The 15228-nt window shown below is 28.4% G+C and overlaps 3 protein-coding genes across 3 annotated transcripts; 2 read left to right on the forward strand and 1 right to left on the reverse strand.

Moving 5' to 3' along the window:
• Positions 1 to 8004: 8004 nt before the first annotated feature.
• LOC127277929 (acidic skeletal organic matrix protein-like) lies at positions 8005 to 9207 on the forward strand. The gene is made up of 3 exons (XM_051299377.1): positions 8005 to 8119; positions 8268 to 8513; positions 9101 to 9207. The coding sequence occupies exons 1-3, from the start codon at positions 8005 to 8007 to the stop codon at positions 9205 to 9207; spliced, it is 468 nt and encodes a 155-aa protein (XP_051155334.1).
• A 944-nt stretch (positions 9208 to 10151) lies between these two features.
• Positions 10152 to 11635, forward strand: LOC127277927 (uncharacterized). The gene is made up of 2 exons (XM_051299376.1): positions 10152 to 10222; positions 11035 to 11635. Exon 2 carries the CDS (start codon positions 11064 to 11066, stop codon positions 11562 to 11564), a length of 501 nt encoding a protein of 166 aa, XP_051155333.1. The 5' UTR covers positions 10152 to 10222; positions 11035 to 11063; the 3' UTR covers positions 11565 to 11635.
• A 686-nt stretch (positions 11636 to 12321) lies between these two features.
• Positions 12322 to 14250, reverse strand: LOC127277924 (putative nuclease HARBI1). The gene is made up of 3 exons (XM_051299372.1): positions 13825 to 14250; positions 13470 to 13620; positions 12322 to 13176 (listed from the first exon to the last, which is right to left on the reverse strand). Exons 1-3 carry the CDS (start codon positions 13964 to 13966, stop codon positions 12342 to 12344), a joined length of 1128 nt encoding a protein of 375 aa, XP_051155329.1. The 5' UTR covers positions 13967 to 14250; the 3' UTR covers positions 12322 to 12341.
• Between the last annotated feature and the right edge of the window lie 978 nt (positions 14251 to 15228).

Consider the following 15228-nt stretch of genomic DNA (forward strand, 5'->3'; position numbering starts at 1 on the left):
CAATCTACGACGATCCAACGGAGTACGTTTACGATCCCCAACTTAATTTGAATATTAGCGAACTATCCCCTGAACTCATAGAATATAGATTAACACTCAAGGACAAGACAGAAGTAGTGAAAAATGTTACCCTATCACCGATATGGGACAGCAAGAAAACCGACGTAGCTTTAGCAGACTTAGAGCGACAGTGGAATACCCTTAGTCAACATCGAACCATATTACACGAACATGAAATCTCGTCATATTTAACTTGGGGAAGATGCACTCTTTTGGTATTGTTATTTCTCCCTTACTTTTTTCGAGAACAACTTAAGAAGATTGCAAAATGTATCATACCATTTCCTAAAAAGGAGAAAAAAGTGATGCTACCAGAAATCATTTGTCATACCCCTCAAGAACAAACAGAATCAACTAGTGAATCCAATACCCTTCAACAACAAAATCCATCAATATTATCCGGAAAAATTAAATTAGTCCCATATTAACAAAAATTGAGAAATAAAAAATAATAACAACAAAATGCTTCATTAAAGCTTATAAAAATTAAAAAAATGTTTTTTCAATTAATTATTTAGGAATAATTGTTCATTACATTATTTATATAAATGGGACTAACCACTTGTATAAGTTATGAATCCATGGATTATATGTAATAGTTTGTGATTTTAAGCTTCCATGTATAAAATTTAAGCATTCTATTAATGAATAATAAACCTATATAAAAGAGTAAAGAAACAAAATTTATTTGCATAATTGAATCTTCTACTCCAAAAATATTATATGTAAGAAATGTAGGATAACAGTACATTGTAACATCGATTATTCTTAATAATTGAATTACTCAAAACATAAGTCTTGAATAATTCAATTTTTAATAATAATCGATGTATAAAAAACACTTCATTCTGAACGTTGACGATATATTTTTCAAAAATCTAATAACTTATGTAAAGAAAATACGATTCAAAATAAAACTTACCTAATTGGAAACAAACAAAACAGATTTATACCTTGCTATATTCAGTATAAACAATTGGATTTTTATTCACATAATGTTCACTTATTCTCATTAAAGAGTGCTACGTCTCAAAATTAACAATAGTAATTCATTTATAATAATTTCAAATACTAGCTAAGGATACTAATACTAAAAAAATACGGAAGTGTTTCATAAGAATTAATTGAAATTTAAAAAATTCAAAATCAGCGCCCTCTATAACCTCATAGTAATGAGATGGAATGGACAGAATTAAAAAGTTTAAAAAATTTTCAATCCGCCATTTTGAATTTTTGTGTAAATGAAAAATTCAAAATCAGCGCCCTCTATAACCCCATAGTAATGAGAATGAATGGAAATAATTAAAGTTTAAAATTTTTCTATCGGCCATTTTTAATTTTTTAATAAATAAAAAATTCGAAATCAGCGCCCCCTATAACCCCATAGTAATGAGATTGAAAATTTCATATGTAAATTCACCAATTTGAATTTTTGTGTAAATAAAAATTCGAAATCAGCGCCCTCTATAACCCCAAAGTAATGTGATGGAATGGACATAATTAAAGTTTAAAATTTTTTCAATCCGCCAGTTTGAATTTTTTAGTCAATAAAAAATTCGATAATAGCGCCATCTATAACCCCATAGTGATGAGATTGAATGGAAATATTTAAATTTTCATAATATGTCAATTCACCAATTTCAATTTTTGTGTAAATGAAAAATTCGAAATCAGCGCCTTCTATAACCCTCTGGAAAAAAGTTTTAATGTTATTAATTAAATTTAAAAAAAATTATTGATATTTATTGTTAATAATAATTGTAATTTAATTTTATTATTATTTCTATTATTATTATTATTATTATTATTATTATTATTATTATTGTTTATAATAATTATTATTTATTTCATGTTGGTAATTTTGAAAGCAATTCTATTAGGAATCTGATTTCTTTACATTATATATTTAAATGACTTAAATACTGCCATCTGTCGGTGCACCCTACCAACTTGCGATTTGCTGTCGGTATATGTATACTGTTACAATACACATTATTTTAGATGTATTAATCATTTAATATTAATAACACTGGGTTACAAAAAAATGGTCAAGTCGTGTTTATTTAAAATTTTTTGTGTTTATTGAAAGTTTAGGTGTCACTGAACAAGAGTATACCAAAAAAATTTTTTTTCATTCGGTCAGTTCCGTAAAAAACGAGATTAAAGTGTCAAAAAATTGTTTTTTAACACTTTTTGAAGCGTTGTAAAATAAAAACGCAACATGATAAAAATCTCCACAAGGGCTTGAATGAAAGCTTAGACCTTCAACTTTGAGTCCCAAAACTGAAAAGTGATAATTGCGGAGAAAATTTATTTGATATGAAATAACTATCTCAAATAGTCAAAATAGGTGGGATAGAGAGCACTTGTTAAAAATAGATTTCCAAAACCTAATTTTTTTGGAACTTATTACTTGGAAGTTTTTAACTTTTCAATTGACGTTTCGAAAGTTGAATTTAAAACATTGAAAATGGTGGATTGAAAATAGCGTTCAAAAGTTTCAAAAATGGACTTTTTTGAAATTTTTTGAAATTTTGAACGCTATCTTTAATCCGCCATTTTCAATTTTTTAAATTCAACTTTCGAAATGTCAATTGAAAAGTTGAAAACTTCCAAGTAATAAGTTCCAAAAAATTCGGTTTTGGAAATCGATTTTTAACAAGTGCTCTCTATCCCATTTATTTTGACTATTTGAGATAGTTATTTCATGTCAAATAAATTTTCTCCGGAATTATCATTCACTTTTCAGTTTTAGGACTCAAAGTTGAAGGTTTAATGTTTCATTCAAGCCCTTGTAAATATTTTTATCATGTTGCGTTTTCATTTTACAACGCTTCAAAAAGTGTTAAAAAAAACAATTTTTTGACACTTTAATCTCGTTTTTTACGGAACTGACCGAATGAAAAAATTTTTTTTTGGTTTATTCTTGTTCAGTGACACCTAAAGTTTCAATAAACACAAAAAATTTTAAATCAACACGACTTCACCATTTTTTTGTAACCCAGTGTAATTATTCAATGATAATTTTATTTTTCAATAATATAATTACATTTTTCCACTATTTTTTATTACATTTTACTTATTATTTCTCTATATTTACTTTTTTTTTGTTTAAATATAGCCAAAATCTTTACCATTTTCATGAAAATATACTTTACTTGAAATAATTTTTTTTTCACTTACTTTTCAATAATCCAATATAAATAGGGTATCTATTTATTCATGAACACTTTTTCTATATATTCTAATACTTACCCAACCTTATTTTTATATTTAAACTGTAAAAATAATCAAAAAAACAAAACGTCGGCTCCCCGACGCTTTCCCGACGTTTAAACGTCGGCTAAGCGCACAACCTATCCGCCAGGGTTGTGCGAACTCTGCTTTTTCAACAACTATAAAACTGTTCAAATCTTCAAAAATATTAAAACTAAAATTTTTTCCTCTTTATTTTATTAAAGTTAATAAAATTCTGAAAGAAATGACTCCTTGACAAAGAGAATATGTTAATTTTTCAATTAGATATCTAAGAAAAACCCAATTTTCAATGTTTTTACTATTTTTTTTATTTCTCTGGCAAAAATTAATATTTTTAAACGTTCTTAGGCTCATTAAAATCGTATTTTGTTATGCAATTCAAATTATATAAAACAATTCATGTACACATTCTTCCCTAGCGTATGCAAACTGTGAAAGTTGGATCATAAAATGTCAAAAAATTTAAATTTAATTCTACAATAAAATATAATGTTTAAAAATCAAGTAAATATATCATTCTAAACTTCTCTGATTTATGTAAGTAAATTTAAGATTTATACATTTTACTGATCATTTTTTGTCATATAAATATTAATCACAATTTTTTGACATTTTATGAGCCAACTTTCAGGGTTTGCATACGCTAGCGTAGAATGTGTACATGAATTGTTTTATATAATTTGAATTGCATAACAAAATACGATTTCAATGAGCCTAAGAACGTTTAAAAATATTAATTTTTGCCAGAGAAATAAAAAAAATAGTAAAAACATTGAAAATTGGGTTTTTCTTAGATATCTAATTGAAAAATTAACATATTCTCTTTGTCAAGGTGTCATTTCTTTCAGAATTTTATTAACTTTAATAAAATAAAGAGGAAAAAATTTTAGTTTTAATATTTTTGAAGATTTGAACAGTTTTATAGTTGTTGAAAAAGCAGAGTTCGCACAATTTCGGGCGGTAGTGTAATTTTCTTCATTTAAAAAATATAAGCAAAAGCGTCGCTGCCCCGCCATACAGGGCAAAGATGTTTTTTGCATCTTCTTAAAAATAATTGAATTAAATAATCATGCTTAAAATAAATTCGGTAATTACTATTGAAATTTGTTGTTAATTAGTTTTAAATTAATTAGAAAAAAATCACGAAAATTTATAATGTAATAACAAAAATATTTATACATAAAAAAAATTGAAAATTTTTGAATTTACGAAATTTTTATTAAAACATTTGCAAAAAACTTTTTTATGTAATGTAAACAAAAATGTGTAACAACTGTAAAAAATTGTTATGCAAGTAAAAACGAACTTTTTTATTTAGAGCAGAAAAATTGAAAATTATTTTTATGTGAACTCAATTTGCAATAAAAAAAGTTTTAATATTATAAGAAAATGAGAATAAAATTTTATTAAAAGTTATTAAACATGCTCATCAATTAGTATAATTTTCGCTCCAATGCGTTATTATGTTAGAAGGTGTTCGAAATGCCCTCCTTCTTGTTTGACACACAAGTTTGCTCTTCGAATTAAATCATTGATGCTGGTTTGCAGCATTTCAGGAGTGACCTCTGCAACAGCGTCCGTGATTCTGCCCATCAGTTCTTCTACAGTTTGAACAGGATGTCTGTATATTGCACTTTTTATTTTCCCCCAGAAAAAATAATCTAGGGGATTTAAATCAGGGGAACGTGGAGGCCACGCTACTCTGCTTCCACGCCCTATGAAGCGATTGCGGAATCTTCGGCGGAGCCAGCGCTGATTTTGGTGATGTGTATGTGGCGGCGCGTTATCGTGATGAAACCAAATCAACCGAATTTCACGATTAGTGAATCCTGCTCTTCGCAGACGGGGTATCAATCTCCGCAGCATCCTTAACCTATATCTGCGTCCTGTCAGAATCCCTTGGTTATTATAGGGACCAATCTGAAAATATCAATTATTGATAATTTTGGAAAAAGGTACCAAATTTTTTTAATTAAATAATTTATTTTTATTCAAGTTTTTCTTCATTGATATAAAAATAAGTATATTAGAAAAAATAAAGAAAATAAAAAATTTAGGAAATTAAAAAAAGCAATGAATAGATGCCTAATTAAAAAATTAATGGATTGATCCTATGTTCATTTTTAAAAATTCTATCATTTAAAAATTACTCATTACATCGACATAAACTTTTAAAAATATTTTTAGCTAACATATTATTTTTTTGTTCTCGAATAGTGGTATAATAAAACAAAAATAAATTCTATATTGTAGTTTGTAAAAAGGCATATTTTGTAAGTTAATGGTGGTGATGTTTATTTTTTGACGACAAAATGAACCTCGATTCATCCGTAAATAGGATTCTTGAGAGAAAGGTGTTGTCAAGTTGGTGCTGTTGCAGAATCCAATTGCAAAATCTTAAGCGGTGTGCAGCATTCCCTGGCCTTAATTCTTGTACACGCGTTAGGTGGTACGCGTGCCATCTCTCTAATTTCAAGGTCCTCTGCACACGGTACCCTGGAACCAATCTCAACCCTCAACATTCTCCCTTTCAAAAATTCCTGTTGCAACTTGTTCGGGGTACCTCACTGAATATTTTTCAACAAGAAAAATCAAAATCCGTCGGGCGCTTTTTTTTAATTTCAATTTTTGTGATTTTAGCGCTAAATTAAAAAAAACTGGTTTTTATAATTATTTAAAGTAAAATTCAACTTCACATGGTCAAATTTTGTTCAAGAAATTATACAAAATCATAATTCCGGTAAAAATTTTTCTGTAGAATCGAAATCTGACATTGGCTTTCGAATTTAAAGCAGAGGAATCCCAAAAAATCCGGAAAACTGTAAATATTCTAAAAGCAATCTCACTGTCGTTTTTTTCAAGTTTTCTGTGTCGAAATTTTTTTTCTGTATTAAACACAGAATTCCTTACGCCATCTACAAACAGCAGTGGTAAATTCCACAAAACTGCTGCGTTGGTTTTCGAAATATACAAATTGTTCTTTGTGAAAAAGCCAAGATTAATTGGCGCAGGCGCAAATTTCTTGGGAAAAAACAGACTAGAAACGAATTAAAAATTGTTTATATATTTACATATATAATAACAGAAAGAAAATTTGAATCAGAAAATTTAAAATCAGTAGAAACGTCGTAAACATACCCTAGATTTTGTTAACTTTTAAATTCAAAATTTTAATCACTGCCAAAAAAATGTTCATTCTATAATAGTTTGTTTTGTAAATTTGAAAATGTAACTGTTACTTATTGGGAAATTTCGATAAATTTTGAAATTGCTCTTATTTTTATAAAATTTAACAGACAATTTGGAAAAAACGACGCTACGGTGAGATTGTTTTTAGAATATTTACAGTTTTCCGGATTTTCTGGGATTCCTCTGCTTTTAATTCGAAAGCCAATGTCAGATTTCGATTCTACAGAAAAATTTCTACCGGAATTATGATTTTGTATAATTTCTGGAACAAAATTTGACCATGTGAAGTTGAATTTTACTTTAAATAATTATAAAAACCAGTTTTTTTTAATTTGGCGCTAAAATCACAAAAATTGAAATTAAAAAAAAGCGCCCGACGGATTTTGATTTTTCTTGTTGAAAAATATTCAGTGAGGTACCCCGAACAAGTTGCAACAGGAATTTTTGAAAGGGAGAATGTTGAGGGTTGAGATTGGTTCCAGGGTACCGTGTGCACAGCGTAATAACTTAAATTAAGTTGACGGCTCATTCCTCTGATTCCAGCTTCTGGGTTTTCTTCGACCAACTGAAGAATTCTCTCGCGATTTTCCGCGTTGACCACGTTCCGAGGACGACCTGCTTCCCTATGATTTGGCATTGCACTTCCTGTTCTTTGCAACCGACGTACTGCATCTAGGACGACCTTTGCCGTCGGTCGTGGCCAATCGAGGTGCCTCTCGATAAAATCTCGAGCAGCAACTCTTCCATTATAATTATTCGCACCGTACAGCAGAATCATCTCTGCGTACTGCTTGCCGGTGTACATTGTTAAAGACGATCAAGACGCATAACACAAACAAAGAAAAATATGAATAAAGTAAAGAGAAAACGAATACAATTGTAAAACACCGAATGGTGAACGACTTCAACGATTTAATGTCATATATGGCTACTGATATTTTGACAAAAAACAAAAAAAAAAGAGTTATAGCAACTAACAGGACAACGTGACATCATACTGTATCAGATGAATCATATGTACAAAAAAATTCAAAAAAAGGTTAATAAAAATAAAGGTTTTGGTCATCTATCGTATATATTTATAAATTTTTTATGTCAAAATTAAAAAAAATTTAAACGTTTATTTTATATCGTTTTGCAAAACATCATGTACCCCCCCCCCAGCGGCCACACGAAGTTATCTGGGGTGTTTTCGGGAGTCATTCGCAGCAGCTGCCTGCAGCACTCAGTGGTGCTCAAAAGATTTTTCTCAGATTTTTTTCATAAATGTATGTTTGAAAATAAAGGCTAATTCACATCCACAATTTATTTGCGGACAATTCCTGATACATGCGCAATGCGACTTTTTTTATATCTGCCCACGTTTTTTTCTTTTTACCGTAAAGTTCATGTTTGCCGGTTGCATTCAACAACCCGGATAGCAAAATGCGCGCACAGTGCCAGACACAGGCATGACGCAAAAGTGATTGTGATAATTTTAAAGTAATTAAAAACAAAATGAATAGTCTAATTGAAAGTTTGTGCGTCACAGCTGTTATTAATCCAAAAACAGGTGGGATGATTGTAAGAGAAGAGGATCAATTTATACTGTGTGAGGTTCTGAAATGTGACGGTAAGTAAAAAAAAGGTTTATTTCTGTTATCATCTTCAAATGTTATTAACTTGAACTTTAATTAATTTCATGTTGACGCCAAGTACTTCTAATTTTTGTTTGTAATAAAACTTGTGATTTTTATAAAAGTGACATTTTTTTACTTTAGGAACCGAAACGATGCAGTATATGTCGCCTGCTGAAGTCACGCAAGTTGTCGATCTCATGACTAATCATCAACCATCATTCCAAGAGGAGGAATATGTGATCAATGATGATGATGATGACGATGTTGATGATGAAGAGAATGAAGAAATCGAAAATCCAATATTCCAAGACGATAACTGTATCGAGAAACAAATCAATGAAGAATATGATGACGATCATGAAAAAGATCAAGAAATTGAAAATTCAAGTAAGTTTGAACTCAGGGAATATTTTTCTCAAATCTGAGAGTGTTTTATTAGTAGGGTATTTTTTATATTATGTATGAAAAATTCACAATTTTTGTCAATAAAAAACAAGGTGAAAAAATAAAAAAATTTTCAATACATAATATAAAAAATAACCTATGAATTATAATTCACGGATTTGTAAAGAAATGCCTCGTCAAACCAACAGATCATATAAAAAGTAACATATTTTTAAGATTGTTTGTATCCTTCCATTTTTTAAATAATTTTTAAACAAAAGTAGTTCTTTTTACGCAATTTTTAATTCTAGTTTGGTTATTGGGAAGTAATTTTTACGATTTTTGCAAATTTTTTTAAATTGAAATGGAGTATTTTTCCATTGAATACTGAATTTCAGTAATTTGAAAAAAAAATTAGAAAAACTTTAAAAAATCATTTATCCACGACGGGACTAGACTTAAAATTTTCGTAAAAGAAAGTATTTTTGTTTAAAAATTATTTCAAAAAAATCGAAGGATAGAAACAACTTTAACAATAAGATTTCAACCTAATTATTATTGATCATCTCAATGATTTACTTTCTTTTCAGAATCGGAACTACTTCAACAACATCGATCTTCTAATACATTGGCTTTTCTAGATCCGCGAAATAAAAATGTCTTCTATTCAATGCCGCGTAAGTGCAATACTCTGTAATTGTTTTCTTAAAATAATACATATATTTATTTATTTATTTATTGGAAAATTGACGTAATATATTCTAAAAAATAAGTTTCATTTTTCTAACAAATACATACTGAAATTTTAATTTTAGGACCTGAAGATATTTTGAATCGCAGTTCGGAAAAGGAGAACATTGATCCAGGTTCGTTAACAACATTATTTCCAATACTGTAAGAATTGTCGTTGATTATTATATTATTTATTATTAAAATTAAAATCATTTTTTATTTGATTTTGCGTAAGGGAAGAATTAAATATTCTATTTTCAATTTTTCAAGAAAAAAATATAAAATCAAAAAAATATATTTCTTTAAACATTTTGCATATGATCAAATTTTTTTATTACATCGCTTCTACAGAATTTTTTAAAAATGATTTGATTTTAATTTTCTTTAGAAAATAATTCACTAAAACTTAATCGTAGGGATTTTCAAAGAACCAAGCTGTTTGGAAAATATATGTATTTGTTTAAAGTAATCCTTAATTAATGTTTTTAAACAAATTGCTATATTTTACAAATATCTTGTTTGTTTGAAGATCCCCACGGTTAACTTGTGGAGATTCATTTTCTGAAGAAAATAAACTTTATTAAATTGAATCAAGTAATTTTTAAAAAATTCTGTAGATGCGATGATATAAAAAATGCGATTAAATGTAAATTCTATAAACAAATGTTTGTTTTAGATTTTCAATTTTTATCTTGAAAACTTGTATTTTTTCTGTCACAAAATACAATTAATAATATTATTACAATTATTTACATGTTAATTTACTCTTTTTTGAAATTTCTACATTCACATATGATTAATTATATTTTCTTTTCTAGATTTTTTGGAATCTCCATCAACTTCATCAAATAATTGTGATTCAATTGACCCCACCGAAAAGTACGCCGAGGACGAAAACAACAACCATGGCAACGACGACGACGACGACGATGATGATGATGATGATGATGGAGGAGAAAATGAAGGAACTACAGATCCAAGTGAATTTTGATTTATTATTTTATTGATTTTTCTATTATTTTAGTTCTTTAAAAAAAATGAGAGACCACCCATTTTCAGGGGATGGAAAAATTTTTAAAATGTAAAATTTATGAAAAGTAAAATTTTTTTCGCTACATATTTTGATAGAAGATAAAATTTTAAAATGAACAAACGACTTCACAGAAGTCATTTGACCAATATTTTATTTACATATTTTTAAAAAATCGTCATTTTTAATGTTTTACAAAAATTGAATAATTTTTATAATGAACGCTTTTTCTTGGTCTTACAGCTTTATTTTAAAGATCATTTTCCACAGAATACGAATCACTTTTAATTAAAGTGCAACTTTTTTCTTAGAAAATGTAACTGGTCAAAGTTGGACCAAAAAAATTTTAAAGATTTGAAATTTTTTTTTATACCAAAAACAATTCCACAAAATATATAAAACATAATTTGTTATAGATTTTTCGAGGAAATTAAATAAAATTATTTCAAATTTTTTGAATTTTTTTTGTCCTTTGACAACTTGCATTTTCTATGAAAAAATCAGACTTTAATGCTTATAAGTCATTATTATTTTGTAGAATACGATTTTTACAATAAGCCTAAAAACATTAAAATGCTTTAATTATTTTTAAAGTGTTATTCAAATTTTTATAAAACATTGAAAAAATATTTATATATAATATTGGCCAAATGACTTCTGTAAGGTCTTCTGAAAATTTTTCATTTTTCAACAAATCAAGAAAAAAAATTTTAGGTTCCATGAAGTTTATTAATTTATTAATTAAGCTTGTATTTTTTGTAGGTAAGACGCGCATAATTTGGAAAAAGAAAATGACTCGATCATTAATTAATCATTACTCCGAACTCCAAAAAAAATCGAAATTGAAGGGTGTATTATTTTGGAAAAAAATAAGTGAGTTGCTAAAGACGCATGGTTATGCAATCCCTCACTCCAAATGTAAGTCTAAATGGGACGGGTTATGCAGAAAATACAAAAATTGTTTGCAGAAAGTGAAATCGACTGGTGCAAGTCCGCCCGATTTCATCTTTTACGATAAAATGCATAACATTATGTTTTCCAAACCGCAAATAAATCCTCCGGCCATCGCGTCAAATATCAGAGGCTACGAAAAACGAATTGCAGACCAAACAAAACCAGAAAATTCGAATGAGGAGAAGAAGAGGAAAATTGAGAAAAAAAGTACAACACAAAACGAATATATCCAAAAATTCATTTCGAGCTCAGACGAAAAATTCGTCATAAAGATGGAGAAGCACGATCGAATGATCGACGCAATTAACAACTTGGCAGATGCCATTAAAAAGAAATAAACTTTTCTGACGAATGTCTGAAAAGTATTTCAATGAAAATATTATTTTTGATTATTATTATTCAGTATTTTTCCGCCAAAGGTAATTTTAAGTTTCGTTTAAAATTATAAGTGTTTCATTTTTCTAGTTTTTAATTTTTTTTTAAAGTGAATGTTGAAATAAAAGTTTATATCATTTGTTGTATTAATTTTACGGTGACATATGTGACATATGTCAAAAAAATGTTGTCTATTTATAAAATTTATTATGTCGTACTGTAAAAAATAATATAATTAATGTTGAAAAACGTATATACATATACGTAGAAAGAAAAAGTCAATTATATTTTAAAAAATTGTACTGCGAATGACAATATTATTCTAAAATTATTAAAAAGAAACCTTTGTAAAAAATAAATTTATTTTTTGATAATCATAAATATAAATATGTAAATCAAAAAAGATGTAATTTTCTTTCTTGTTGAATGAATGGTATTATTTTCATTTCAAACTAAATGACAGTCTTCAGTTGTATTTAAAAACTTTTAACAAATTTTAATATAATATAAATAATACATATTTAGACATCAAATTTAATAAAACAATTAAGTATATAATAATAATAACAATTATAATAATTGTCAAAATATATGTACAAAGTTTATTATATCAATTTTATTAAACATATCTATTATTTACATTTTTTTATAAGTTAAACAACGCGATTTTTCATTTCAAGTTTTTAAATAACGGCGGCGAAAGAATATGGGGCGCTTTACGCGGGCGATAAAAAAAATAATTACATTCTCCCATATAATGCGTCGGCAATGATTCGGCGTTTTATTTCCGGGTCAAATTGGACATTTCCTGACACTGCATCATTGGGAACGTCTTCAGGAACATTTTCAGGAACATTCACGTCACATGGAGCATTAACATTTTCATCAATATCCTCCACATCGAATTCATCATTTAAAGATATGCAAATGTTGTGCAGACAACAGCACGCCAAAATGATGAGTGCAGCATATTCAATGTTCTGCAAAAATAAGTGTTTGAGACGTCGAAAGCGTCCCAATAGCAAGGCAAATGCTCTTTCAATAACTTGTCGCGTTCGCGCGTGCACCAAGTTAAAATGTTTTTGCCTGTCCGTTAATTGACCGAAATTTTTGTAAGGAGGCAATAAGTAGAATTCCACAGTGTATATCTTGTCTCCAAGAATGTGTGTCTGCTCCGGAAAATACTGATCCATGTTTCGCATGATCTCCTCTCGTAACGGACTTAGTTGAAAAACTCTCGCATCGTTAACGCTTCCGCAGGATCCTGTGAAAACGTCTAGGAATCGCCTTTTCGAATCACATATTGCCTGCGTGTTGATCGAATGGTAACCTTTGCGGTTGATGTAGCTATCTGGATTTTGATGAGGAGCACTAATTGGTATTTGACAGCAGTCAATCGCTCCAATGACACCTGGAAATCCAGCCATTTGCTGAAATTCATGCTGCAATCTGGTGAATTCGAGTCCAGTAGGCCAATGAATAAAGTTTTCTGAACGCGCACAAAGTGAATTGGCAACGTCAATGACACACTGCCAAGCAGTTGACTTGGAAAGGTCAAACCTGTCCGATATAGATCTACAAACAAAATTTTATTTTTTTATAAAAGATTAAATTTTATATGTCTTTAATGTATTAAAATACAGGGTTGCAAAGCTTTTCCGGTACCAAAATTCCCTGACTTTTCCAGGGAAAAAAAATCAGTCACTGATTCAAATTCGTCAAAAATTGCCATTTTCCAGGTTTCAAAAGTTAATTCCCTGACTTTTCCAAGTTTTTTTTAAGGTTCAAAAAAATTCCGACAATTACAGGTTTTCCAGGTATCCAGGTAGCGTGGCAACCCTGTAAATATATAAATAAAAAACGCATACCGATAAACGTCTTGATTTCCGAAATACCAAAGAGCGACTGACAACTTTTTCGCAACAGGAACTACCGAATGCAAACCCTGTAAGTCTGGTGCAAGGATCCTGGTCAGTTGTTCGAACGTGGCTCGACTCATACGAAAATGAGATTGAAATTCTGTGAAACATAGTACAAAAAATGTTATGCATGAGTTTAGAAGGCGGAATACCCTTCATTATTTTTAATAAAATATATATAAAGATAAGCAGATGATAAAAGATGCGAGAAAAGCAAATTATTATTTTTTTAAATAATAATCAACATATTATTATTATTATTATTATTTTGTTGCCAGCAGTTAAATATTTTATACTTTTGTACCTGATGAAGAAAATCTGGGAATAATTTCCTCAAAATAATTTTGAGTTTTGGGCACTGCGCGTCTATCCCTTTCTACAGCAGCTAATAATTGCAAAACTTCTTCATCTTCTGCCTCATCGTCGGCGTCGTCCTCAAGGATCATGTTGACGGCGGCAATAACCGCTATTGCTGCTGCTTCTTCCCCAGGAACAGCTAAAGCATATTTAAAAAAACAATCATTATTTACTATTTGTAAACATTGCAGCTTTTTGCACACACAATTGAGCAAAAAGTCCAAATACCCCAAACACGTAATTTCTTGAGTCGAGCTCTGAGTATTTTCCGGGTTTTCCCTTTAATATTTATTTTATTTTCATGCGAAAATTCTTTTTCTGGCATTATTAGGGACATACAATTATTTTATTATTGAAATTTAAAAAAAAAATTAGACCGTTTTTACAATTTTATTTTCAAAACAAATTAAAATTTTTTAAATAAATAGAAAAAAATGTGTAAAATATCGCGGACAAATACGAGTGTTACTCGCACCCAAATCTTAAATTATTTTTTACACAAGAAAATAACTTTCTTTAGTAATTCTTATATTCAGAAAAAACAGTTCTTTAATTCTGTTATTTTCAATAATATTATTACAATATTGTATCAGAAATCTGTTGAAAATAAACCAGAATAATAAATTATATTCGTTTCAGTTAAAAATTGCAAAATAATTTTAATTAATTGGACATTATTATTATTAAATTATTATATTATAATTATTATTTGTATTACATTATTATTAAAAACATTATCAGGGTTGCCACAAAAATTTGATTTTCTTTTTCTCTGACTTTTCCCTGATTTCTAAATGAAATTGTTTTTTTTCCTAATTCAAATAAAAAAATTTGAAGAGGGTTTTATTTATAAAAAAATTTTACAGAAATTTTTTTAAGTCAGAATTTGAATTAAAATTTTCAAAAAGCAGAATTTCCGTAGTACTTTATAAATTTTTCAATTGTCCAGGACTTTTGATAAAATTCCCTGATTTTTCCCTGTATTTCCTTGATTTCTGTGACCCGTGGCAACCCTGAATTTTTGACTACATATTATTTTTTTAATTTTAATAGTTTTTTTTTTTGTAGTTATTTTTTATCAAATTATCCTTAGAAAAATGTATCAATCCTTGACAAAAATAATTTGAATTGTTTATAAACTTCACTGCTTCCTACCCTTAATTAAATGCGAATGAACACATACAATTCAAATTTTTAGCACCGACAAATTTTCAGTGCAATAGCACTGAAATTGAAATTGCACCAGTCACTATAATCTCAAAAAAAAAATTATATATAATACAAAAGTTAATAGCAAAAGAAAACAAAATATAAAGTTATATTATTTAATCAATTATATATGATTAAATAA

The sequence above is a fragment of the Leptopilina boulardi genome, unplaced genomic scaffold (genome assembly GCF_019393585.1).
Source record: "Leptopilina boulardi isolate dan_hultmark-lab unplaced genomic scaffold, ZJU_Lbou_2.1 LbouV2_191, whole genome shotgun sequence".
NCBI classification, from domain to species: Eukaryota; Metazoa; Arthropoda; class Insecta; order Hymenoptera; family Figitidae; genus Leptopilina; species Leptopilina boulardi.

Excerpts from the sequence above, each read along its gene's own strand:
- LOC127277929 (XM_051299377.1), top strand. The coding sequence starts at position 8,005 with ATGAATAGTCTAATTGAAAGTTTGTGCGTCACAGCTGTTATTAATCCA. Across the intron at positions 8,120-8,267 it reads TGAGGTTCTGAAATGTGACG|GAACCGAAACGATGCAGTAT; the intron begins GTAAGTAAAAAA and ends TTTTTACTTTAG. Across the intron at positions 8,514-9,100 it reads TCAAGAAATTGAAAATTCAA|AATCGGAACTACTTCAACAA; the intron begins GTAAGTTTGAAC and ends CTTTCTTTTCAG.
- LOC127277927 (XM_051299376.1), top strand. The coding sequence starts at position 11,064 with ATGACTCGATCATTAATTAATCATTACTCCGAACTCCAAAAAAAATCG.
- LOC127277924 (XM_051299372.1), bottom strand. The coding sequence starts at position 13,966 with ATGATCCTTGAGGACGACGCCGACGATGAGGCAGAAGATGAAGAAGTT. Across the intron at positions 13,621-13,824 it reads TCCCAGATTTTCTTCATCAG|AATTTCAATCTCATTTTCGT; the intron begins GTACAAAAGTAT and ends TATGTTTCACAG. Across the intron at positions 13,177-13,469 it reads GGAAATCAAGACGTTTATCG|ATCTATATCGGACAGGTTTG; the intron begins GTATGCGTTTTT and ends TTTTGTTTGTAG.